Source organism: Schistocerca serialis, chromosome 3 (genome assembly GCF_023864345.2).
Source record: "Schistocerca serialis cubense isolate TAMUIC-IGC-003099 chromosome 3, iqSchSeri2.2, whole genome shotgun sequence".
NCBI classification, from domain to species: domain Eukaryota; kingdom Metazoa; phylum Arthropoda; class Insecta; order Orthoptera; family Acrididae; genus Schistocerca; species Schistocerca serialis.
The window spans coordinates 321,059,130-321,086,016 of NC_064640.1; the positions used below are offsets into that span (position 1 = coordinate 321,059,130).

The following is a 26,887-nucleotide window of genomic DNA, read 5'->3' on the forward strand; positions in this document are numbered from 1 at the left end:
CAAGGATCATTATTGAGAAAATTTATAGAACCAGCATTTGAAGCTAGCTATAAAACGATTCTACTCCCGCTAACATGCATGTCGCGTAATATTTCTTGCATGTCAAACTTGGTGAGTGATTTGATGCTAGGGTTCTAATTCTTATTTGAGCGCATGTGCGTTCCCCCAAATTTTCACACATTTGCTAATCTTTGAGCGTATTTAATTTGTCTACTGGACTGATTGATAATTGGTTAAGGTGCGTAGCGTGCTCGCCGTTTGAACGCTTGTGTGTTGTATAAAAATTTTACTTAAGATTGATTGCAGTCAGGGATAATTAAGTTTGTGTGTAAAGCGTTAATTTAATCTGTTGTTACTGCATGCATTTCAAGGTTGTTTTACATCTGCGTTTTAGAGTGAGATGGTGTCTGAGTTTCTTGACAGGTCTAGCATGTGAACCGTCCTGATTTACCGGTGGTGTCCGAGTTGAAACTTATTCTTTTGAACTTCAGCTGACATTTTTTATTGGACTGTTAATTTTTACATTGTCATGATGATTGTAATAAGATGTATTTAAAATTTTTCACGGATGGTGTTGACGCCTTGTTTGCCCAGTCCTTCCATCCCCGAGGCAACCTAGCGGCATGTCGCGTTTCAACTAAGATACCAGCAATTAGGGCTCATAAGGAGGTATTCAGGCAGTCATTTATCCTTCTCTCTATTTGCGAGTGGTTTAAAAGTGGTTCAAATGGCTCTAAGCACTACGGCACTTAACATCTGAGCTCATCAGTCCCCTAGACTTAGAACTACTTAAATCTAACTAACCTAAGGACATCACACACATCCATGCCTGAGGCAGGATTCGAACCTGCGACCTTAGTAGCAGCGCGGTTCCAGACTGAAGCGTCTAGAACCGCTCATCCACAGCGGCCGGCTTTGCGAGTGGAACATGAAAGGAAATAGCTAGTAGTGGTACAAGATTCCCTCCGCCATGCATCGTACGGTGGTTTGTGGAGTATGTATGTAGATGTCGACTGAACGATGTGGACCTTTTATGACAACACTCCACGCAACTTCGATATCGTCTGGTGTACGAACGCTTCGCACACGGCCTGGCGGATTCTTTCTCATTGCTGAACCTGTTTCCTCAAAATCACGTATCGACGTGTAGTTGCATGTGCATATGGAAGGTGATCGTGGCGTCTTAAATTGCACTGACTGCGAAATTCTCTACGTGCATCCCCCGTATTCTCGTTGTTTCTGTAAAACGGTTCGATGGCAAAAGCAAGTTGCCCACCACTCCAAATGTTCGTTTTAACTAAATGGCAAGATAGTGTAAACTTGTTTCTATATGTTAATGAGCGTTAACAGTGGCCCAGGACAACCAACACAAACTTCAAAACATCCCGTTTCCTGGAATCACCCTCCACATTTTTCCGCAAAAAAAAAAAAAAAAAATATATATATATATATATATATATATATATATATATATATATATATATATATATATACCAATGTTAGATGGACTAACCACACAATCTGAGCAGCCGTCTTAGGTTGTTTGTAGATGATCAGAAGATCAAAACCATTGCAAAAAGATTCAGATAGACATGTATAGTGCGAAAATCGGCAGTTGACCCCAAATAATGAAAAGTGTGGTGTCATCCACACGAGTGCCAAATGGAATCCGTTAAACTTCGGTTACACGATAAATCAATCAAACCTAAAGGCCGTAAATTCAACTAAATACCTAAGAATTACAATTATGAAAAATTTAAATCGCAAAGAACATGTTACGGACAAGGCGAACCAAACACTGCGTTTTATTGGCAGAACACTTAGAAGACGCAACAGATCTACTAAAGAGATTGCCTACACTATGCTTATCCGTCCTGTTTTAGAGTACTGCTGCGCGTTGTGGGATTCTGACCAGATAAAATTAACGGAATACATCGTTAAAGTTCAATGAATGGCAGCACATTTTGTATTATCGAGAAACAGAGGAGAGAGTGTCACGGACGTGACCTGACACAGGATTTGGGGTAGATATCATTAAAATAAAGGCGTTTTTCGTTGCGGTGGGATCTTCTCGTGAAATTTCAATCACAAACTTTCTCTTACGAATGCGAAAATAATTTGTTGACGCCGACCTACGTAGAGGGAAACGATCATCATAATAAAATAAGGGAAATCAGAGCTCGCACGGTAACATCTACATCTACATTTATACTCCGCAAGCCACCCAACGGTGTGTGGCAGAGGGCACTTTACGTGCCACTGTCATTACCTCCCGTTTCTGTTCCAGTCGCGTATGGTTCGCGAGAAGAACGACTGTCTGAAAGCCTCCGTGCGCGCTCGAATCTCTCTAATTTTACATTCGTGATCTCCTCGGGAGGTATAAGTATGGGGAAGCAATATATTCGATACTTCATCCAGAAACGCACCCTCTCGAAACCTAGCGAGCAAGCTACACCGCGATGCAGAGCGCCTCTCTTGCAGAGTCTGCCACTTGAGTTTGCTAAACATCTCCGTAACGCTATCACGGTTACCAAATAACCCTGTGACGAAACGCGCCGCTCTTCTTTGGATCTTCTCTATCTCCTCCGTCAACCCGATACGGTACGGATCCCACACTGATGAGCAATACTCAAGTATAGGTCGAACGAGTGTTTTGTAAGCCACCTCCTTTGTTGATGGACTACATTTTCTAAGGACTCTCCCAATGAATCTCAACCTGGTACCCGCCTTACCAACAATTAATTTTGTATGATCATTCCACTTCAAATCGTTCCACACGCATACTCCCAGATATTTTACAGAAGTAACTGCTACCAGTGTTTGCTCCGCTATCATATAATCATACAATAAAGGATCCTTCTTTCTATGTATTCGGAATACATTACATTTGTCTATGTTAAGGGTCAGTTGCCACTCCCTGCACCAAGTGCCTATCCGCTGCAGATCATCCTGCATTTCGCTACAATTTTCTAATGCTGCAACTTCTCTGTATACTACAGCATCATCCGCAAAAAGCCGCATGGAACTTCCGACACTATCTACTAGGTCATTTATATATATTGTGAAAAGCAATGGTCCCATATCACTCCCCTGTGACACGCCAGAGGTTACCTTAACGTCTGTAGACGTCTCTCTATTGATAACAACATGCTGTGTTCTGTTTGCTAAAAACTCTTCAATCCAGCCACACAGCTGGTCTGATATTCCGTAGGCTCTTACTTTGTTTATCAGGCGACAGTGCGGAACTGTACCGAACGCCTTCCGGAAGTCAAGGAAAATAGCATCTACCTGGGAGCCTGTATCTAATATTTTCTCGGTCTCATGAACAAATAAAGCGAGTTGGGTCTCACACGATCGCTGTTTCCGGAATCCATGTTGATTCCTACAGAGTAGATTCTGGGTTTCCAAAAACGACATTATACGCGAGCAAAAAACATGTTCTAATATTCTACAACAGATCGACGTCAGAGATATAGGTCTATAGTTCTGCGCATCTGCTCGACGACCCTTCTTGAAGACTGGGACTACATGTGCTCTTTTCCAATCATTTGGAACCTTACGTTCCTCTAGAGACTTGAGGTACACGGCTGTTAGAAGGGGGCAAGTTCTTTCGCTTACTCTGTGTAGAATCGAATTGGTATCCCGTCAGGTCCAGTGTACTTTACTCTGTTGAGTGATTTCAGTTGCTTTTCTATTCCTTGGACACTTATTTCGGTGTCAGCCATTTTTTCGTATGTGTTCGTTTTTTCCCCGTGCTGTTCGAGAGTGGAATAATAGAGGATTAGTGTGAAGTTGGGTAGATGAACCCTGTGCCAGACACTTAAGTATGTTTGAAGAGTAGCCATGTAGATTTAGATGTAAATGAAAAAATATCGCTGGCCGGAGTGACCGTGCGGTTCTGGGCGCTACAGTCTGCAACCGAGCGACCGCTACGGAAGCAGGTTCGAATCCTGCCTCGGGTATTGATGTGTGTGATGTCCTTAGGTTAGTTAGGTTTAATTAGTTCTAAGTTCTAGGCGACTAATGGCCTCAGAAGTTAAGTCGCATAGTGCTCAGAGCCATTTGAACCATAAAATTACGCCGGCCGGAGTGGCCGTGCGGTTCTGGGCGCTACAGTCTGGAACCGAGCGACCGCTAGGTCGCAGGTTCGAATCCTGCCTCGGGCATGGATTGTGTGAAGTCCTTAGGTTAGTTAGGTTTAATTAATTCTAAGTTCTAGGCGACTGATGACCTCAGAAGTTAAGTCGCATAGTGCTCAGAACCATTTGAACCATTTTGAAAAAATTACGTGTCCCGCTGCGAAAATATCGTTCCCATATTTCGAAATGTCCATAAAATAAAAGTTGTGTTAGTTTAAGGTGTATTCCCGTGAGGCTATCGAGTCCGATGTAAGTCTCGAGAGCTACTCGCAAGAAAGGACCCTGCTGGTTCGCAGACGCTAGCATTGTTGTAGTTCACAAGGTACCGGGCATCGCTTTAGTTTCTTCGAATTGTGTCGGAAAACCGTCTATTCGCGTCCCCATCGGTGCAAGCCTAAATATTTAACGGTTCTCCGTCGGAGAGGATGTTTTTTTCGTCGTTTTCGAGAGCAGTTTCCGACGGCGGGAACCGAAAGGCGGGCTTTTCGAGCGGTCGATCGTCGCACGTTGCGCCCGTCGACACGCGTAGAGGAGCGCGGCGGTGGCGGAGGCCGGCGTATCCGGTTTTTGAAGCAGAAGAAAGTGGTGCGCTAGGAGACGTCTCCTTTGTTCGGAGCGGAGTGACCGGGCCGCGGCAGCTGTGTGTGTTTTTGTTGCGGCACGGCGCGGCGCGGCAGGCGTGCGTCTGTTGCCGAGCAGCGCTGCGGCGGCCGGGCAGCGCAGCCCGAGGCCAGCCGGGGAAACCGGTTGTGGTAGCTGCGGCCATCTCAGCGTGGCCGTGGCGGCGGCGGCGGGCAGGTGGCAGCTTCCTCTCGCGCGGGGCCCTCCCAGCGCGCCGCACGCAGGCGGGACCGCCGCCACTCGCCGCCTGTGCGCGCCACGCTCCACAGCCTTCCGCCGCGCCGCCGCGCCGCCGCGCCACCAGTAAGTAGCCGCTACTCTGTCGTCTCGCACACCCTCCTCCTCACTCTCGCTTATCTGCCGACGAGAGACGCCGTGTCCGTCTTTGTTTAGCGTTACTGTGTCGTTTCGAAACAAGTGAACGCGAGTCGCAAAGCTCTATTTGCTGCTTCACGCAAGTGGTTTATGAAATCCTCTTTATTTCTCCAGTTATTGTCACGAAGCACGATTTCTCGCGCACCGTTTCCGACTCTTACATCCTACGAACATCTGTCCTAGTGCAGTCGTGCGAGGGCTCTCTCAACGAACTACCGAAAATTATCAAAATCAGCCGCGCTCTGCGATGACGCACACGTCTCGAGTCTACTAGCAAAGCGACGTCACCCCCACCCACTGTAGCGCTGGGGACGCGTGTATGGTAGTAGGACGGCGGCTGTCGTCAAAATGTTGGGGAACATATGTCGGCAGTATTGTAAGCGACGTCCCGCGGCGGAGGATAGTGGTCCAGCCGGGCTGTGATTTGGGCCGCGCTCGAGCGTGCCCGTCCAGCTGGTATCCTGGTAGGCTGCCTGGCAACAGAGCCGGCCGGCGACCATTCGAGCCTACAAGGTCACCAGCCCTGTCTCCTTCCCTGGCTTGCATCGCCATTCTCTCCCTTCCTTTCTGCCGTGTAGCCAGCAGCGGGCGCACAGCCGTTCTTCTGGGATGGCTCTTCCTCCCCTGCGCCTTCCGGTGCTGCTGCTGCTGCCTCGCCGACTCGTCGTCTCCTCGTAAGTCCAACTTGCACTCTTTATCTCTTTCGATTCGATCTCGTCTTCGCCATCTTTGCCAGTTCTTAAGTTTTATAGAAATACTTCCAAATTTAAGCGGTACGCGCCCGTAACTGTGAGTGGTGAAGCAGTGATGGCGGGAGATTTGATGCAACAGGTCCTGTCAAACATTCTGTCACCAGTAAGTCCGTATAGCTGTAGCCGATTCTGCAACTTCTCGCTCTTACTCTTTATCGGCCATATGTCTACTAAGGTTTATATGCTACCGGTTACAGCGACGCGTTACTGTCAAGTAAAAAAAATTACTGTCCATTGTTTTAACGATATTGTGATTTTTCACGGCTCTACATTGACGATGTTCGACAGTGAAGTTAATGTAACTTTTTTAAAGAAATTTCGCGAGCAAAATTTTGGAGTTCTTGTCAGTATACTATAGCAATTATGAACAGAAATTTTGTAGAAGTTTCTAGATTCTACCAGAAGTGTGATGCGTACCTGAGTCATTTCCAGTACTTAATACCTCGGTAAGTAAATCGTTATTATTTCTTTTCTCCGGTAAATAAATCGTTATTATTTCTTTTCTCCGGTAAATAAATCGTTATTATTTCTTTTCTCCGGTAAATAAATCGTTATTATTTCTTTTCTATGCAGGCCTATGTTTACTTTTCCCTTTCTAAGGAGGTTGTCAGAGTTCTTCAGCCAAGTGGAATTAATTATTACGCCTGTCAGTCTTCAATGCCGATTGTGTATGAACTGTGCGCTGTCGTCACTAATTCACAAGCTACGTAAGAAAAACATTCTATAAAGGCATATTCTCACAGGTTCAGCTAGTTTTGACGAGACAGAAATTTGAAACAGAATTTCTAGTACGCGTTCGTGAAACTACATCGGCCGAAATTGTTAGTGACACTTTCGTTGTACATTTAGAACAATGTACGTAAACATAACGTGGGCTGCCTGATTAAGTCCCGGAGAAAAAGTATGCAATGAAGACAGCATTCGCTTTTCTTTCGGAACGGTATCGATGATCTCATATACGGGAATTCAGTTCGGGCACAAATGAATGTCAGATATGCGTTTTACATGTAAGAGAATGCAATTTCTGTAATGTACCGCTATATGACAGCCATATCTAAAAGGCGTCACGAGCCTGAATGTCATTTTTAAGAGCGACAGGTTATTTCTTGGAGAAGTGCTTTTTCATACTACCATACTTAGTAAATTTCATTACACTACCATAACATACAGTGTCACAGTAAATGTCTTACTTATACTCCAAAATGTCTGTAGATTTATTGATAATAGGTCTTGGCTCTTAAAGTATAATGCTGTTAAGTTTATGGAACTTGTAACGAGTCTGCAAAAGAGATAAGCATGTTTTTCACTATTTTGCTGCTTCCATTTATCTGAAAATTCTGCAATATCGTTACTGTTAATGTCACATTTCTTTTTTGTTTTTCTTTTTTTATATAACGCTTAGCTTTTTGTATATAACGCTTAGCTGTAGTAGCCAGATAAGCAGCGAAATGTTGCTGCACAAAAAATATATATTTCATCTGTTGCTAACAGCTGTATAGATACGCTTTAAATCATGTATCTCTCATAACTATCTCTGTAAGTAATTTATAGTAACATTCGTAATAACGAGACTAACACTTCGTTAACATTTATGACTGCTTTTCTCTGCATGCGAGATCAATTTTGATGCAGACGAAAATTGACGTTGTGCTACACTGCAGAAATAATAATGAAAAACGCTACTCAGAACCTGTTTCTTTTTGTGGAAAAAAGGAAGAAAGTATAGTTTAACGTCCTGTCGACAACGAAGTCATTAGAATCGGAGAGTAAGCTATGATTGGGAAAGGAAGTCGGCCGTGTCTTTTCCAAAGGAACCATCCCGGCACCTGTCTTATACGGTTTAGGGAAGCCACGGAAAACGTAAAAGAGAATGGCAGGATTGAAATTTGAATCGCTGCCCTCCCGAATGCGAGCCCAGTGTCTTAACTACAGCACCACTTTGGAACCAATCAAGTCAGCAGTGCTAAAAGACTATAGATGCGGTCTGTTCAGCTCGTTTTGTGGGCTTTTGTTATGGACCACTGAATGATGACCTGAAATCTCTGAAGTTATCAAATTATCGCAAGAAACAGCTTCCAGTTACCGCATGCGTTTGTACCAGATGTATTGTGTGTGCCATTTGTACACGGAGCTTTTGTGGTTCGTGAACCAATGTACGCTCCTAGGAACACAAATCCTATACAGAAATAAGTAACGAGAAACTTACATGGGCATCACGCACCCTTCCCAGGGTACCCTGCAAAGGGAAACTATGCAATTTAGATTCTGTATAAAGACTAAAGACCGGTTCCGCGCGTTGATTTGCGTAACAATCAAATCAAATTTTGATGTGTGTGTATGCGGGATGGAGAGAGAGAGAGAAAAAAAATGAAACATGCCGAAATTGCACACATCATTGGAAGTTAACTCTCACACCTCGCAAAGAACATCGTTGTCCATTAACTCCGGGCGGTCTACACAGCGTAACGTCGCTGTCGTCATCTTAAGGTAATTTGGGTAATACGTGTGTACGTCACCGGCAAGAAATGTCTACCTGCTACTTTGCACCATGTTTCTAGGCTATAAAACAGACTTAATTAAATCGAATCGCCCGTTGCGAAATAAAAATGTAGCAGTTATTAGTGTCAAGCAGCAATTTATTGGTCACGCGAACACAGAAGACATATTAAATGGTTCAAATGGCTCTGAGCTCTATGGGACTTAACATCTATGGTCATCAGTCCCCTAGAACTTAGAACTACTTAAACCTAACTAATCTAAGGACATCACACAACACCCAGTCATCACGAGGCAGGGAAAACCCCTGACCCCGCCGGGAATCGAACCCGGGCGCGGGACGCGAGAACGCTACCGCACGACCACGAGCTGCGGACGAAGTCATATTACATAGGACCAATGTGGCACTGTCATTTCGTTTGTTTCGATGATCATTTGCGAACATTACTTTAGATGTATACTCTAATACACAATGACGTAGTTTTCTAGAATATAAAGTTACCTAGGAACTTTAAAGATCTGAAATGTAACGACGCATTAACATTCTATTTTCAGTTTTCATTCAAATGTTTCACTGGTGTGTTTTTAGACACAAAAACAGTATACGCTGTTTATCCTTTGAAAAGCAATAATTCCAATGAAAAATTATTCATTTAACTGTAAAAATATGTTCCTGTGTAGTTGCTAATTATATATGGATATACCCGTAGGAAATTCATTTACTACCGCAAAGAAATACGCTGTAAAACAAGAAAGGGTGTCACGGCCAAAGATTAGAGGTTTTCTGTTGGTCATCAATTCCAATTCATCAGCTACCCTAATTTCACTTTTAGCAACAGAATGTAAAGCAAAACTAAAAAGGATTAACTATGGGTTAGTCAGGCACTATACGAGTAACTTGCAGTTGTTATCAGTCACGTTAAGCATAAAAATTCAGCAGTGACAATCCCTGCTCAAAGAAAGAAACTCATCTGAAGCATTACGTGCATTGGGTGTTAATTTTGCAAAGGTGACAGAAAGGAACAAGCTACATTGCGGATGTATTTCATAAATGGCATGAGAGCAGTATAATATAGAATACGAATGAAACAGTAAGATTAATTTTCTCCGTCCCCTTTTCTTATTAACATAAAGGAAACTGACAACTAAAGCGCACTGTCGAAACACGTAATACAATTTTCACACCAATAAATGTTTGTACCTCATAAATAGTCTAACATTAGATTATTCATCACAGCGTTTTTTTTTATCGTCGAAGAGCTTATGTACTGCTTCATAATTGGCCTGATTTATCCAAATTGAGGAACATTCTGCAATTGTTTTGTATGCATATACATTGGCTCCATGAGACCATTATGCTTTTTAAAACTTGGTCGCGCACGTAACAGAAAAGTTTACACTAACAATACTCTTAGTCTGATGCGAATGAGACAATGTGCGTTCCAATGAAAATTATGTCCTGGGTTAAAGCAGTTCAACGTTTTTGAAGAGGCCTGGTAATGCCACAAGTTTCAAGCTTGGCTCCGACGAAGAAGATTTGTCTTGGACGTCGACAAGCTGTTCTCTAAACGGCCTCCGCAGCAAGGATGGGTGAGCAGCATTGCGCTCTTCACCGTTATGGACTCGCTAATATGTAAACGGGGCTTTGCTGTGTGAGCTTTCCACGTGAAGTGCTAGCGGCAAGAAAAGTCGTGTCCATCAACCTATATAGGCAACGGATGACCAAACAGCACGACGCGTCTCTTTGACAAGCGTGATGTAGCGCTGTCGTTCGGACGTAAACACCCACACAAATGGAAATGTATGTTTTAGGATTTTGGAATACCGAGTGATCATTTTAGCTCTGTTGTGTCAACATTGGCCGAAGAATTTTATATCGGTTATATCACTTTACACAGAAGTGGAACAGCGTTGCATATCTGTATCTGAACATGGTTTTACTGTACTTGGGGGTCACATAATTCTTGAGGCTACAAGCGTTTCTATGGAAGCTTTTATTAATATATGGTAGTCACAAAGAGTGTCCTACGATTATTTAAGGTTTTCAAAATTGACACAACAAAACTGTTAGAAATTTTTTTATTTGACTTTCGATTTCGAGCAGAGTGATTTCTACTCCATCCATTCGTTCTCGCGATTTTTCCACGGTGAAAAACTCCATGAAAATATCTCATAAAATTAAGACAGTGATAAAAATAATATAAATTAAGACAGTGATAAAAATAATACGAGGTTCTTATTACAACTTCTACTTTATTTATTACAACCACATTTCGTCTCCCTCTGTTTAATTACATCAACTCGACATGTAAGGCACTACATTCCTTACTGGAGTGTAGCTGTTCTAGTCGGCACAATAGGTCGTCCTTACTTTGAAGGGTTTCCTAATTTGGTATCAGCTTGGGTTATACGCTGCTTCCCGCAGGAATTGAAAGGATTAAACTTGGCCTCGCCTACTTCGAGGTTGCTAAACAAATTACTGATGCATTTGTGAAGGAAGGAGCGTATGCGTCGACTGTAGCCCAATTAGAAACATCATTCCAGTATTCACCTCTAACGGTTTTTACGAAATCATGAAAACAACAACACCAGGAGGGCCATATAATAATACCTGAACTACACTTTTTCCGAACAGAAAAGCCGGCCGTTGTGGCCGAGCGGTTCTAGGGGCTTCAGTCTGGAACCGCGCGACTGCTACGGTCGCAGGTTCGAATCCTGCCTCGGGCATGGATGTGTGTAATGTCCTTAGGTTTGTTAGGTTTAAGTAGTCCTAAGTTCTAGGGAACTGATGACCTCAGATGTTAAGTCCCACAGTGCTCAGAGCCATTTGAACTACTTGAACCGAACAGAAATATAATGACAACTATAGCGCCTCCACGTCCAGTCCACACCCATAGCAAAAATGTATGTATATTTCTGAAAATGTCCTGGCGAAACTTACATGGAAACATTTACTGAAAACTTTCCGTCGATATCTGTAGGATGACTAAATTAAGACAGAAGCAGATATATTGACAATTGTGATGATGTCTGGTTATCATTGCGTCTACGTAGTGTTAATAATTCTATGAGGCTGGACATAAATGCAGCGTTATATCTTTTGAGGAACAAAACCATGCATGATGTTTTAGTCGGTGGCCGTTTGCGTCGTAATTAAATACCGGGCTGACCTTTTAGAGGCTGGTTCTTCATGGTTTTCCCAGATCAATACACATAATTATCGGGGCAGTTTCTTCAGCGAGGCATCAAGCGCAGTTAGATTTTCATTCGGTAAAATAAGTTTCAAAAACCCGTCGGGAAAACGTGACCTAGGTTTTCCATTGTTTCCCACTGTCTCATCAGGCAAACACTGGGAAAGCTTTTTTTCTAACAAAGCTGTACTATTTCGTAACTCATTCTTTTTTTCTTCAGAACTAGTGTAAAATCACTGATGATGTCGACGGAGTATTAGTTTAACTTCTCTCTCCTTTAGCGTAGCAACAGCTTAACAATAAGACCTGCAGTTGACTGGCACTCGCTGCATAAAATGGCAGCTAACTCAAAATGAATGAGAAAAAAAATGAAACATATTTCATGTAACTATGAGAAACGTAAAGCAGTGTAATCATCAACTGAGGAAATAGCTCTAAAAATTCTTGGAAGATCAAAAAAATGGTTCAAATGGCTCTGAGCACTATGGGACTTAACGACTGAGGTCATCAGCCCCCTAGAACTTAGAACTACTTAAACCTAACTAACCTAAGGACATCACAGACATCCATGCCCGAGGCAGGATTCGAACCTGCGACCGTAGCGGTCACGCGGTTCCAAACTGACGCGCTTAGAACCGCACGGCCACACCGGCCGGATTGGAAGATCAGATCGTCCATCTGACACCCTTACCAGTTTTGAAAAGGCTGACTAAGAGTAGGATGTAAGGAAGCTAGAGTTGAATATCTCGCCAATGTCGAGCTTATTAATGTCCTTCCACAAGCTCAGAAAAGAGAAGAAAGGGATGAAGAATTAGCTGCCGCTTTATCGAATGAGCCATGCCGGTACTCGCATCAAGTGATTTAGGTAACCTTGGAGGACGTAAATATGGATGGCGAGACGAGGATTTCTGACAACTTTCCTCATGAATACGACTTCACTCTCTTAATCATTGATTCGTCTCGCTCAGCAAAAGCTTAAGAGAAAAATCAGAAGTGCCACGGCATTTTAAGGATTTTTTTGTAACCAGTGCGAAAATGTCAGGTAGTATCAGCAAGAGTTTCACTGGGAGAGTTTTGGGCATCGTAGAATGGCTCCAGTCTTAAAATTACGAAACAGCGTTTACCGAAAACAGTGAACATCTTGTCTCGCCTAATAACGGTGGGCAAAATTAGAAAGTGTATTCACATCCGCTTAGGGATGCTAAAAATTATTTTGTTTTTTACTTATTGCTACTGAAATTTCGGGTATACTCAACTTCAGGTACAGCCTAAAATGGAACTCTGAACACAGAGATACCGCCAAAACATCAAGCGAATACGATCTGTGCTCATATCATAGAGCCGGCCGGAGTGGCCGAGCGGTTCTAGGCGCTACAGTCTGGAACCGCGCGACCACTACGGTCGCAGGTTCGAATCCTGCCTCGGGCATGGATATGTGTGTTGTCCTTAGGTTAGTTAGGTTTAAGTAGTTTTAAGTTCTAGGGGACTGATGACCTCAGAAGTTAAGTCCCATAGTGCTCAGAGCCATTTGAACCACGTCATAGAGAACACGAATAAACCCAAAACAATGTAAGAACCAGGACTCATATTTGTAAACGGAAACAACAATGTTTAATAATCACACGAAGGCTGTGGACCCATTCTATATCGAACGACTACAGTTGTATTCATGTCGTTTTAAACGAGGGTGTACGTTTTTCGTACAGGATCCGCGATTGACGAAGGGAAGGGCGGTAATTGTATACAAGGTAGCATCTGCCTCACAAGAAACAGTGACTTGCAGGGTACAGATTACAATTTACTCCCGTCTTTTTCAGACACGACATATTCTCTTTGCAATGACCTCGTCTGTCGCAATTTCGGAATCATCCTATAGAAGAAGTGACTTTCATTAACAAAGAAAATCAACAATCATGTCTGAAAGCGACTGTTCTCAACGGGTTGGCGTAACCCCAACTCCGTGTTTCTCGTGATAGAACTGTTTGAAGCTGGCTAAATCTGTTTCGCTTTTTCGCATTAGTTGAAAACGGAGTTGGTTTGATGGTCGGCGATTTGAGAGACGAGTTGTCGATACGGAGGTGGGTAACAAGCGCCAGATGTTGCCGCAGACAGGGCGGGAAGCGCCACGGGGAGCAAAATAAGTGCGGCCCTTATACCTGCGCCTCAGGGTCGCACGGCACTGCGCTGCGTTGCGAAGTTTCCGCAGCTCGGTTGCGCGCCGGCCAACGGATTGCTGCCTCCGTAACGAGCGCGCCTCGCAGCTCGGCGGTTGGCTCGGGCACACCCGCGCCGGTACCCGTTTAGCTTACGTATTTGACGATCATTGTTAGCGTCTTATGTGGCTAAATTCTTCATAGCGAAAACACGCCACAGAAACGTGGCTATACATGATCCCAGCCAGCCCTTGTCTTCTATTGTGTGTTCATCTCTGTTAATGCCTACTCATCACCGTGATCATTACCAAGAGCGTCGCCATGATCTTTTAGTTTCGCGATGTAAGGCGAAACAGTTTTGAAGTTTCACGAAAAAATATTGTGGGTCACTTGCTGCTGGTCAATTTTAGTTACGTGTTCCGGCTTTCTTCAAACTGACACTGCATTGAAACGTCTGCCTATGTGTTGGGTGGGATGCGAGCTTTGTGTGGGAAGATCAATTTGTTTCTAGGAAGAGTGGAAGGAAAAGCTGGACACGCCCGTGGTCCTTCTATATGCCACGACCGCACATTCTCCCATTCTTCTACACCTCAGCTCGTGTTCCATGTCTTAAAGATGTCGACGAGGTGTTAAATTTCCTTTTGATCCTCATCCCATCCTGATGACTGAAGAAAGATAGGCTGGTGTTTAACGACCCGTTAACTTTGAGATCATTTTAGACGGAGCACCAACTCAGCTGACAAGTATGGTAGAAACAAGAAGGTATGGCTATATTAGTAACCCATCATGTCATTCGCCTTTAGTGGTGTATTTTTATTTTATTTTTTTTACGTTCAGAAAATGTACATAACCGTTTAACATCATTCATAACTAATTTTTGCTCTGCAGTGGAGTGTGCTCTGACATGACAGATTAAAACTGTGTGCCGGACCGAGACTCGAGCCCGGGACCTTTGCCTTTCGCGGGCAAATGCTCTGTCGACTGAATTGGACTCGCATTCGGGTGGACTGCGGCTCAAATCCGCGCTTGACCCTCCGGATTTAGGTTTACCGTGATTTCACCTAAATCGCTTAAGGAAAATGCCGGGATGGTTCCTGTGAAAGGGCGCGGTCAGTTTCCTTCCCCATCCTTAATCAATCGGAGCTTGTTCTCCGTCTCTAATAACTCGTTTTCGACGGGGCGTTAAACCCTATTCTTCCTTCCGTCCTTCTACCGACTGAGCTGCCCAAGCACGACTCACGACCTCTTTTCACAACTGTACTTGCCCCAGTACCTCGTCTCCTGCCTTCCAAACTTGACAGAAATTCTCCTGCCTGACTAGCGGGACTAGTAACCCTGGAAGAATGGCAAATCAGTCGGTAGAGCAGTTGCCCGCGAAAGGCAAAGGTCCGGGTCTCGAGTCCCGGTCGGGCACACGCTTTAATCTGCCAGTAAGTTCCATCATTATCATCGCCTTTAATGATTCGGGGAAATCCCTCAAATCCGAAATAAGGAGGCTAAACGGTAATTTGAATCCTGTTGCTGCCGAAAACTAGATCAGTGCCTTACCTGCACTCAGTCTCAACGGGTAATGTCGCAGCTGGGCGTCGAACTGAGACCAGTGCATGTGCCACTGAAGAGAAGTACTGGTTGTGTTATGTAAGAGGTCTGGCAACCGCAGCCAAAAATCCGCATGGTGAGTAAAGCCTTCCACTCTTGCTGTTAAAATACTTTTATTAAAAAGTTATTATCGATTTCGCATCAGTAGAGAGGCATCTTCGCCGGCCAGTGTGGCCGAGCGGTTCTAGGCGCTTCAGTCAGGAACCGCGCGACCGCTACGGTCGCAGGTTCGAATCCTGCCTCGGGCATGGATGTGTATGATGTCCTTAGGTAAGTTAGGTTTAAGTAGTTCTAAGTACTAGGAGACTGATGACCTCAGATGTTAAGTCCCATAATGCTCAGAGTCACTTGAACCACTTGAAGAAGCATCTTCAGGTGATAGATTTTTAAGAAGTCATAGCGCGGTAAAGTGATTGCGTGGAACCAAATCCCATCGTTCATTGCCTAGATAAAACCGGTAGCACGCTAAAAACGGTTGTCTGTGATTAAATTGACTGGTATCGCGCGGCACCATGCCGTAGACATCATAGAAGTGTGCACGGCGCTAGTGTAAACTGTATCTAGACGATGAACAATGGGACTTGGCTCTAAGCAACCATTTTGCCGCGCCATGACTTTTTAAAAAATCTGTTACCTTAAGATGCATCTCTATTGATGCAAAACCGGTAGTGCCTTTTAATAAAAGTATTTTCACAGCCAGTGCGGAAGGTTTTATTCACCATGTGAAGTAACGAAGAGACGGACTAACGGATGATCGAGTGAGGTGGCGCGGTGGTTTACGCACAGGCTCAAAACCGCATAGCATGCGAATCGAAAGAATTTGCATCTCGTGTAATCCATATTGCTTTAAATGACTAAGAAACGTGTGATACCGCCTTTTTTCCATGTTCATTAAATCATAAAGTACATCGCAGTGTTATGTGCGTTTGGGAACGGTATGCCTGAGAATGTGTGGAACGTGCATCCTCGCATAATGAGAAAACGCCTAAAATCGCGTAGAATGGTCTATTTACGAGATGCAGGAATAATTGAGCGACCTTCCGGTCCTCGCAGCAATGTGTGAGCTAACCAGTATACACACAGGCGAGGAAGAGTCGTGTCCTCACTGGCCGGTTTACTCAGTGAGTACAGCATACAGCTAAGATACCTTGCCGCTGATGCAATTATGACTGCGTTTGATCGATCGTACGTTTACTTGGCTGACATTTCGATATCTGCTTGAGTCAGTCGCCGAGTGGCTCTCGTAAGTGGGGACTCTGTTGCTGGTATACAATAAAGCTTATTAATACACTATGAAAGAAATGAGCGCCAAATTTCTAGGAAATATTGCTGATGCTGGTCAGGATGAAACTGTAATGGAAGATCAGTGGTTTCATTCTGGTATTTTTTTAGTATTTTATTTTCTTCTTTTGTTTAGAATTGTAGTGAAAAGTAACGACGAAATGGGCGCCGAGGGTCAGTGAAGGAAATATGGCAGCGGCCAGGTAGCGTTTGAACTTGGAAAAGGACGTTATTTCATGATCGTAGAACGTTATTGAAGAACTAATCATGTGATTGTCAAGGCGGGGAGCAAGGTGTGGGCGAGTCAGAGGTGGTTGTTCAAATGGTTCTGAGTACTATGGGACTTAACACCTGAGGTCATTAGTCCCCTAGACTTAGAACTACTTAAACCTAACTAACCTAAGGACATCACACACATGCATGCCCGAGGCAGGATTCGAACCTGCGACCGTTGCAGCAGCGCGGTTCCAGACTGAAGCGCGTAGAACCGCTCGGCCACAGCGGCCAGCAGAGCTGGTGATCATAAGGTCTGCGATAGGAAGGGATATTTGCTTAGCCTTATGTGCTAAGAACCGACATCATTATACTGACAACCAAAGTAATCAGTTTCTACCTCTAATGGGGATCGTATGATGCCGCAAGCCGTATCCCAGGCTTTCTTAATTACAATCCACATAATACAATGACTTTCTCCACTGTCCTCTTGGCTCTAAAACGTAGTCACTCGTTCATCGAAGACAACTTCCGAGATGTAATCACATGTGGGGCTGCTCAGCGCTTTTCAGGACAAGAAAAAACATTCGAGCGAATGTCAGGTAAGAACTGTAAGATTTGTTGATGAAGACAGTGAAATTAATATCTGCTGCGTTGTTGTTAACGTCAGAAACGTTTAGGTGGTGTCATTAATCTACAGACAGAAAAACCTACGAGTCTACCGTAAACCTATTTTGTGAAAAGTAGGCCTAATAAAAACTAAACTTCTCATAACGGTCGTAATTATCTAAGGCAACAGTTTTCATTACAACTAAATGACATGTTCTTCCCGGTATTCATTCCTCACTGCAATTAGATATGGAGAATATAGAGCGTCTGATCGCCGTTGTGGTAAGAGCAAAGCCAATCATATACGAATAAGAAGTATGTGTATGTGTGATATACAACATAAACTAAACACCAAAAAATGATAAAATAGTGTCGAAATTGGCTCCAGTATTAAAAATGAAAACAAAAATGTTCTTGGTAGACAGCGGTCTCCCATTAACTGCTTACTTTTTGTTCTGGAAGCTCACAGCTGTCCATGTTGACAGTAATGCTCCAGTTAAACGACTGGTTGAGCTGTTTTTCCATGTCTTGTAGATGCAGCACAAAGATTTCCAACAAGTGAAAGGACCAGGAATAATATCACATATCGCTTGCGATAAAAAATTTAAACATTTCTTTCAATCATCACTTTTGATGAAGTTCTGTCAACAGCACTGATGACACAAAACATGTGCTATGAATAAATTTTTGAATCCGAGTTTAAGAAAAAGATATTCTTAGAGTTTTGAGGGAGATCTCCAGGTCGTTTTTCCGAATGCCCAAATGCCTATTTACCGTCCTTTATCTGAGAATAACTCCTCTAATCTTTTACCGCGAAATGAGAATATTTCGTCTTTAGCTACATTTTGCGGAGCGAGTCTTTAGTGTGTTAGATATTCAGAGCATTAGCGTTATACCAAAGCTGTAACAGTTTGTGCAATAAAGCAGAAGCAAGTCTGCGTCATTATTGACTAACAGACCAGGAGTTACAAGAAAACTAGCATTACGGACGCTGTCCCGACGCTTCAGTGTTGCACGTAGATGTGGAACTAGTGTCTGAAACATCTAACCGATGCTGGCGTTATTGCTTTCTATTTATCGAGAAAGACAGCATCCTTAACTGCAAGGTAAAATGTGCGAAATGGCAAAACGCACCAGAGTTATCCTGCGGGCCTGCTAACGGATCGCGGAGTATTTATCTTTATGTTCGCCACTAGGTACGGAGTAGACGGCACGAATATAGAGCTTTTGCGTTTTACAAAGGAAAAAAGACTTCAGAGATGAAAGGATCGTAATCAGAAACCGGTACCGCAAGTTTCTGATTATGGAGTTGTTTTATTTCGGTGCATGCAGCGTCAGTTGCACGCAGCTGCATAAGAGGAGAAGACATTACGGTAAGTTTTCTGTGGTGATTTCTTACTTTCCTTTCACGTAAACTGTTCTGTTACTTATGACTAATAGATTCACCCTTCGCCGAAAGTGAGAAAGGAGGGGACCATTCTTTTATAATTTTGCACAGTGACCGTCAGATTTAGACAAAGAAGATTATGTTTCCGCACTATGAGGGATTCAAAAGAAAAAAAAAGAGAAACGGCTAAAAATGTAGCAGTGTTTTGCTCTATTTTCCGCGAATGTTCCGTCGTTTCTTCTTATTCTTCTTAGGCCCAGTTAAGCATAGTTTTTTTTAAACACTGTACCCTAGTTTCTGTCAGCCTGTAGTATCGCAGATTCTGGGGCAACGCATACACTAATGTTTGCTAGAAATTTTGTTCCGTTAGTATACAATAATGTTCCCGATGTAACCGTTTTCTTTGGATAGACTTTTTTCTGTTCTCCATGCACTATTGGATATGCAGCTTCGAGATTTTGGAACGAGACGCAGTATAAAAAAAAAGAAAAAAAGAAAAGAATGAATATGGCAAATTTCGAACTATAGGTAATTATCAGAACAATACTTCTCGTGGGTAAAGTTCTTCAATTTTTTGTAATATGTAATTTTTCGCAGTTTCTTGGAGATCACAAAAATAATGATAGATGCCTAGTATCCTAATTCTATATATTTTCTGAAGTCTATGTACAAGTGCAGCCACTGAAAGGTCGATTGGCAGCTACGTCACACGCACACGCACTCTCTCTCTCTCTCTCTCTCTCTCTCTCTCTCTCTCACACACACACACACACACACACACACACACACACAAACAAACACATACATGCGTACCCCACGTCTTCCTGGACGAAAACTAGAGAAATGGTTTTTTACAACTTTGCTTACATCTCTCGCCATTTCTGCTCTGCGAAACATATACAGTTCTGCAGTCACGCTAGCGAAAGAAAGATTTGCAGTTGAGTCCCTTATATGTTACTTAAGCACATATCTCATGTCTGCAAAGCAGACAATGATACACTGGAGACTAGTGAACTGTTAAAATCAGTCTTTTACTATTGCCTCCGTCGTTTTCAACAACAAACCTAAGCTTTTGTGAAATGCAACTCAGTCAGTATTCTGGCATAACAGAATCTTGTGTTAAATTTTATTTCTTCCTTTTGGCAATTATCTGCACCAAATATTTGTGACCATCTGAGTCACTGCACTGAAGTTCAACAAAAAAAAAAAAAAAATTACGCAATAAATAGAACCACCGGGTGCTAAACTAACTAGACAGCTACCGTCATGAACGTGCATTGCACTTCCAGTTATGCAACTCTTAACACTCTACTGTCCCTTAAATTTCAGTTTGTCAGATAAGCTAAACGTAGCGAACACTCCATAAAAGAGTGCGACATTATGCCTCAATAACGCCTTCCTCAGTAGTCTTCTCTCAGCTCCTTCCAAGCTCCGTGTAGACTCCTGTCATTCTGTTATACTAACATCAGTGGGAGGAACTGCCGGAGACGTGAAACTATGACGTGTACTCGAATTAACCAATAGTTTATGGTTGGAGAGACAACATCACGGTTACGGTTGTCTGCGAAAACCAGTTACAGGTGTTGACCACTGACGCATTGTGTATACGAATGGTGTTAACCCCCTCAGCATCAGCCAAGGCCTGAAGATGCTGCACTGAAGCACCGAAACTGGTAGTCATACAATAAATGACATTACAAGGATGGCTGTATGTGTTTCATTTCCATATATAACCAAATGGAATCCTGCTGTCTGCGAAAGGCACGTGTTTGGGTTAAAGTCGTGGCCCACATCTGTCACAAATCTTCAGGATCTCGTTTGTAATCGTGAGAGCAACAATTACGTTATCGACTGATATTAGTCTATGCCTACTAACGAACAACACTTTCTTAGGATGTTAGAAACTGTCACTTCGAGAACTGTTAACCGAAGACCATTCGCCTCCATTTCTCAAGTACTTTTTGGAATTAATTAACGTTTCTATTTGGTTCTAAATGAAACATTGGACAAAGAGAAACTATACATAAATAGTTTTTTCGTTGACCGCTGTAAAGAATTTTCAGGTCGTTATCACATTCACTGGTGAGGATCTCAACGGCCTTGCCTTGCACAGTTGCTCGCCAGTCAGCTCTATTCGGACAGCTGTGCATTTGACGACGCTATTGTGCAAGTCTGTATTCATGTCCTTGGGTGACATTCTTATCATGGCTAGTACTTGCCCCTTTCTTGGAAGAGAACTGTACAGTGGAAACTTACTTTGAAAAACAAAAGGTAGACTGAAGCCAAAGGCCCCTTTCACACATACTGCATCACTGCAGAAATCAGAAGACAAAGACTTAATATCGGTAGAAGGCTACAGCGACTTCATTCTTGAGAATCATAAGAACGAAATCCACATAGTAAATGATACTAACACCGTGCAAAAGTATGTGATGATTCTCTTTCACAAAACATAATGTTGTCACGGTGTGATTACTAAAATACTTCTCCTTAATACAGTACATTCCTAGGGAAATTAAGTCTTAAAAAACAATAATATCTAAAAAAATTCGTTCAGAAGCGGGACGCTGTACAAATGAATGAAGTGTATATTAAGAGTCATTGTCGTACCGCATCTGCAACTGTTTCAGCTCCGTATCTGATTTGGAGTGAACGTGTTATGGGACGGTAATGGATCACAACGTAACATACCTGTCGTTGCCGCTGGTGCCAACCGGGTTACACTTCTTCTATCGGTCTGCAGAGCCTTAGTCTTCATATTTCTTCACAGAACGGACAGCGTCTTTTCTGTCGTTCAGTGGAAACTGCTTAGTTATCTCGTTTCGCAACGTGCGTCGCCTCTGACTGCTCGAAAATTTTACTTTTTCTGTATCATTTCATCCTTTGAAAATAGTTATATACAGTTTCATTTCGGTTTTCATACTTCACTACTAGACAGAGAGCAGGCCTACCTACATCACTGTCGCACATACATGGCTTCTACAAGTTTTTGATAAAGTCTGGTTGTGGTTAAGACCAGGTGTCACACAAAGATCAGTTAATTTCTGTATATTTCGAAGAGTCAGTTTATGAACTCAGTTAGCGCTCGATGGCATTGCAGAAGTATTGGCATAACTGATACTCGGAGAATTTAGGATCTTGGACAGTAATTCATGTTTAATTGTTATCTTTGCACCACTGCAGCTCTATTGTAATAGTGTTTAGTGAGCAGTTTTGTTGCGGGAAGAAAGGCATATTTGGTGGGAAAGAGTTCACTCACGAAGGAACGCTAGTGGTCAGAAACAATACTGAATCTTCACAATTCATGGTGAGTCTTGCAGCAATCATAGGATCGAAGGAGGGCGAAACAAAATTTCCGTCTTAGACTATAACAAGCCTACATGTTATTCGCAGATTTTCGATCTGCACAAATCAAAACAAAACTGTTCATCGGCTTCGGAACAGCCAAGATAAAGAAACCAACCAATGTTCTGTGGTTATCTAGTTACAGTTGCCTGTCTAAAACTCATGTTAAGGACCTTCAGCGCTGCTTCCACAGGGAAAGCAACTAATGCTAAATGAGCAAAAAGAATTGTTAGAAACCGTAAGATTTAAACTTCGACTGTAGTGACATCTATAGTCAGGTAAGTACGAAACAATGATCAGAACATTCGTCTCCCTCCAGCCACCAACAGCTAAAATACTACGTCTTGCTAAAGGAACGAAATCGATCCGAGAAATGGAAGACAAAAAAAAAAAATGGTTCAAATTACTCTAAGAACTGTGGGACTTCATCTGAGGTCATCAGTCCCCTAGACTTAGAACTACTTAAAGCTAACTACCCTAAGGACATCACACACTTCCATACCCGAGGCAGGATTCGAACCTGCGACCGTAGCAGCAGCGCCGTTCCGGACTGAAGCACCTACAACCGCTCGCCCACAGCGGCCGGCAAAAATGGAAGACATTTATAGTTCCAGTGTACAAGGACAAGAGGACACTCCAAGTTCATAGTCATACGGTCCAAACGCGATTATAATAAACAATAAATAAATCCCCGGTAAACTACTGAATTAGAGTCTGCCTTCAGTCACAAATTGTTAGCTTACTGATGCTGCATGATATTTTCCGAGCTCTGGAGCCACATCCTTACGTGCTTTCCCCAAGTTTTACGTACAATGCTTGCATGTAGGTGACGCTGGTCCAACTACATATGAGCAATTCAGTTAAAGGATTACGTAATTAGCACCGAAATTATGACATTACAGCTTTAAATAAACGGTTATTTCACTGCTACTTGTGCCTCATAATTTAAGTTTTCTAAGTTTCTCTAAATCCCATTACACGATGCGAGGATTATCATTCGAAAAGACCCACTGCCATTCGTGCACCCCTTTAACGAACTCTCATGAACTTAGATGTCAACACGAACGCTTCCTGCATATACTTGTCCTCATTTGGTTGTCCTCACAGCTAAACACTCTTCTGTGAATGCTTCGCACCTGTATACATTTGTCTGTTGTTGCGCTGAATCGTTTTTCACTGCAATCATTTATCCACTTACTAATTGTTGAGCTCCGTGGCTGTGCATTATATTATTTTAATAAATACAGCATCCAGCCACTTTATTATGTAACTTTAGTTAAGCTAATATGCGTTTCGGGCTTTTACTTGTCTTCAAATGGTTCAAATGGCTCTGAGCACTATGGGACTTAGCATCTGTGGTCATCAGTCCCCTAGAACTTAGAACTACTTAAACCTAACTAACCTAAGGACATCACACACATCCATGCCCGAGGCAGGATTCGAACCTGCGACCGTACCAGCTACTTGTCTTCAACTAGCGTAATATTTATTTGAGTCTTTAGTCAGTTCATAGTTACAACATCGATAGGAAATTGTATGCTGCAGCTGCCTTTCTACTCTGCTTGTTGTTATTCCAATTTTCGCATTTATGGGTGTGTCACAAACACTTTTTTATCTCTATTTTGCCCAAAAGCAGCCCAGTGCCCGCCATGTTCCCGACTCGTTAGCTGACAAATTCAATAGAGAATAACTTAATGATGCAGTCAAAAATCGACTAATATTTTGATGGCGTTATGTTTAAAAATGCGTAAGCTTATTGCATGGCACTGTACCGCCACTTGGTGCTACTGCCGTCTATTGCAGAACAGCAAAATACAGCATTAGTGGTGTGTTGATTGTCACAGCCACATCGATTAATATCAACGCGTAACGTCTCAAAACGATATGAGATGTAACAAACACGTAGTGTCGGTAGTAGGGAAGGCGAATGGTCGACATAGATTTATTGCGAGGATTCTTGGAAAGAGTAGCTCATCTATAAAGGTGATCACATGTAGAACACTAGTGAAACCCAGTTTTGAGTACTTTTCAAGTGTTTGGGATACCTACAAAGTCTCATTAAAGGAAGACATTGAAGTTGTTACCTGTAAGGTTTATCAACACCTGTGTATTATGGAGATGTTTCGTGAACTCAAATGGCAATCTCTGTGCGAAACACTGCTGACAAAATTTAGTGAACTGGCAGTTGAAGCTGACTGCAGAACGATTCTACTGTCGCCAACTTAAAGTTTCGAGTAAGAAAGTAAGAGTGGAACAGGAAAGGAAACGACTTGTAGTGGTAGAAGGCATCCTCCGTCATGCATCGTATAATGGCTTGGGGGTATGTATGTTTCATTTCAGGATTGAAAAAATTCATATTAACTGTTTTTTTTTTTTAAATCTGCTGTTGATGTTTGAAACGAGCCAACTTCAACAAAAAAAGTCGCGTACAAAGACGACGAGAGCTGGATCGTAAACTGTTACGAATTTGGCTCAGAGGTCTTAGATGAAACGATGGATTGCAACCCGTAGCGCAGCGTTTCTGGTGTTGCATTCTTCATCCCGAAATTCGAACCGCTCACCGGAGCGGAGACTGTACCTGCGCCCAAGGACAGGCCCGGGAACAGCTCCAATAGACGGGCCCACGCGCCGGGGAAAGGCCTCGACACGTGTTCGTAATCGTACCGCTTCTGTTGCCCATGTGTACACAGCGAGCTCTGGGGGTTTCTCACATACACTAATGAAAGGAAAATTCAGTACAAAGAAGTCTTCATTTTACTGTCTGATTTAGATTGTGTTATGGGCAATGGCTGAAATCCTTCCAAAATGGCGTTGAAGTCTCTGGAAATTTTAAGTCGCGGTCAGTTCGCTTAAAGTATAGATGTGAAGAAAGGCATCCAGGCACTGGAAATGAGTCATTGAAACTACTAGACGCTTCAGAAGCGAACTCAGTTGACAAACCGGTTATTCGGTGATTTTGGTTTAGTATTTTACTGCAAGGAAACAATGATATTTTCTCACTATTGTAGTATCTCTATTTTCCTGAATTATAACAAGTGGGTACCGATTTATATTTCTTTGTAACCTGTTATTCATTACCTTTACCATGAAACGTAATTAATAAAACTATGGTTAAAATGGGACTTAGCATCTGAGGTCATCAGTCCCCTAGAACTTAGAACTACTTAAACCTAACTAACCTAAGGACATCACACACATCCATACCCGAGGCAGGATTCGAACCTGCGACCGTAACGGTCGCGCAGTTCCAGACTGCAGCGCCTAGAACCGCTCGGCCACTCCGACCGACAATAAAACTCTAATACCAGATAATCGCCAGGAATGACGTAATTGTGTACTGTAATAGAATTAGTTGTACACTACTGTTTAGCATTAGTTCTTTCTTTAAAGCTGCTGTCTGACAGTGTATCTGTCGTAAGTTTGACACAAGGCATACTTACAGGTCAAGGTGGTAGCACTCAGGCTTGAGGTAGCAGGATATCGGTGTTCATATTCGGCAGCTACTGCAGCTCATGCTAACAGGTGTGTGGATCGCGAAGTAAAGGCGGCGATACGACCGAAGGAAAAAATGAACTAGAGTGAGGCACTGATCGACCCCATGGGGTCTAGCAGAAACCTGTATCGTAAGTCTCTGGTGGAGCAAATGAAGCCGATTTTCGTTGAACACACCCATCATTAGGCTCCTTCGTGTAGCGGTAAATTTTTTTTTTAAGAAAAGGAAGAAACTGTCGCGAAGCTCTCACAATTTGACGCCCCAATCATTATACGACTACGTCTGAAATTACCTGCTCCCTTATTTCAGCAGACCATCAGCTGCGTTCGAACGGCTGAACTGATCCCATTCGAGACCACAGTACTGCACAAAAATTTGAGATATTTGCAGTGAAAGAAACATAAAAAATCCTTACCAGTGGTCAGCAACACTAGCTACTTTACCATAGAAACGGCCAGCCCTATTTTAACACCGTTGACAAGGAGCCAGAAGACCTAGGTCACTCATACTATCTGTTTTCAGTTGTCCAAAGATACAGGCATCTTCAACGGGGACGCTTTAAATTCGAAGGACAGCTGAGTAGCTGTTTGAATAAAAAATCAGCCGCATCGTGATTGATTTATTGGCTATAACGGCTGAAGGGAGACGACACGCTCATCTGGAATCATTCTCGAACTACCTTATGTCAAAATCATCCATTCGCAAACAGCTATATTAATTTTTTTGAAAATCATGTTGATTTTTATAACGGCTCATGCAAGTTCAAAGGTGAGTAACAAATCAGATAGTTATTCTGAAGTATCCATCATTTCCACTCCCATTGGTTCTAACTCTTACGTTAACATGTAGCACACAGTCTTCTGTGACTTCCATGTCGATTATTATCACCGAGGTATGTGCAGACCGCTTCAAATTACACTGCGGCTGGGCGACAAACTGCATTTTGAGCGTACGAGGCAAAACGTTTACGAAAATTTCTGTTCCACATCATTATGTTTACCACAACAGTCGTTTCCTTCTACTAAGCCAGGCGGCCTAGAAGTTAAAATACTGAACTCGTATCCAGAAGGACGAGTTATAACTCCCCATTCATCTTAATATAAAGTTGCAGTATTTTCCCCGAATCGTCTCCAGACAAATGTCGGACAGTACTTTTAACATGACTATAACCGATCGGAGTCTGCAGCATTGTTTTGCATTGACCTTGATGCTGACAGTGTGTCCAAGTCTGAA

General features: G+C 42.8%; 1 protein-coding gene across 2 annotated transcripts in view; it reads left to right on the forward strand.

Annotated features, from left to right (window-relative positions):
* The first annotated feature begins 4,943 nt into the window (after positions 1-4,943).
* The window catches only part of LOC126470129 (uncharacterized), a 58,814-nt gene continuing 36,870 nt past the window's right edge, over positions 4,944-26,887 (forward strand). The window contains exon 1 of one of the 2 annotated variants that reach the window (XR_007586134.1): positions 4,944-5,063. Coding sequence is in view for 1 of the 2 variants with exons in the window: in XM_050097743.1 (XP_049953700.1) it covers positions 5,455-5,809 (355 nt within the window). In the remaining variant the exon portion in view is untranslated. The other variant, XM_050097743.1, reaches the window with a different exon arrangement.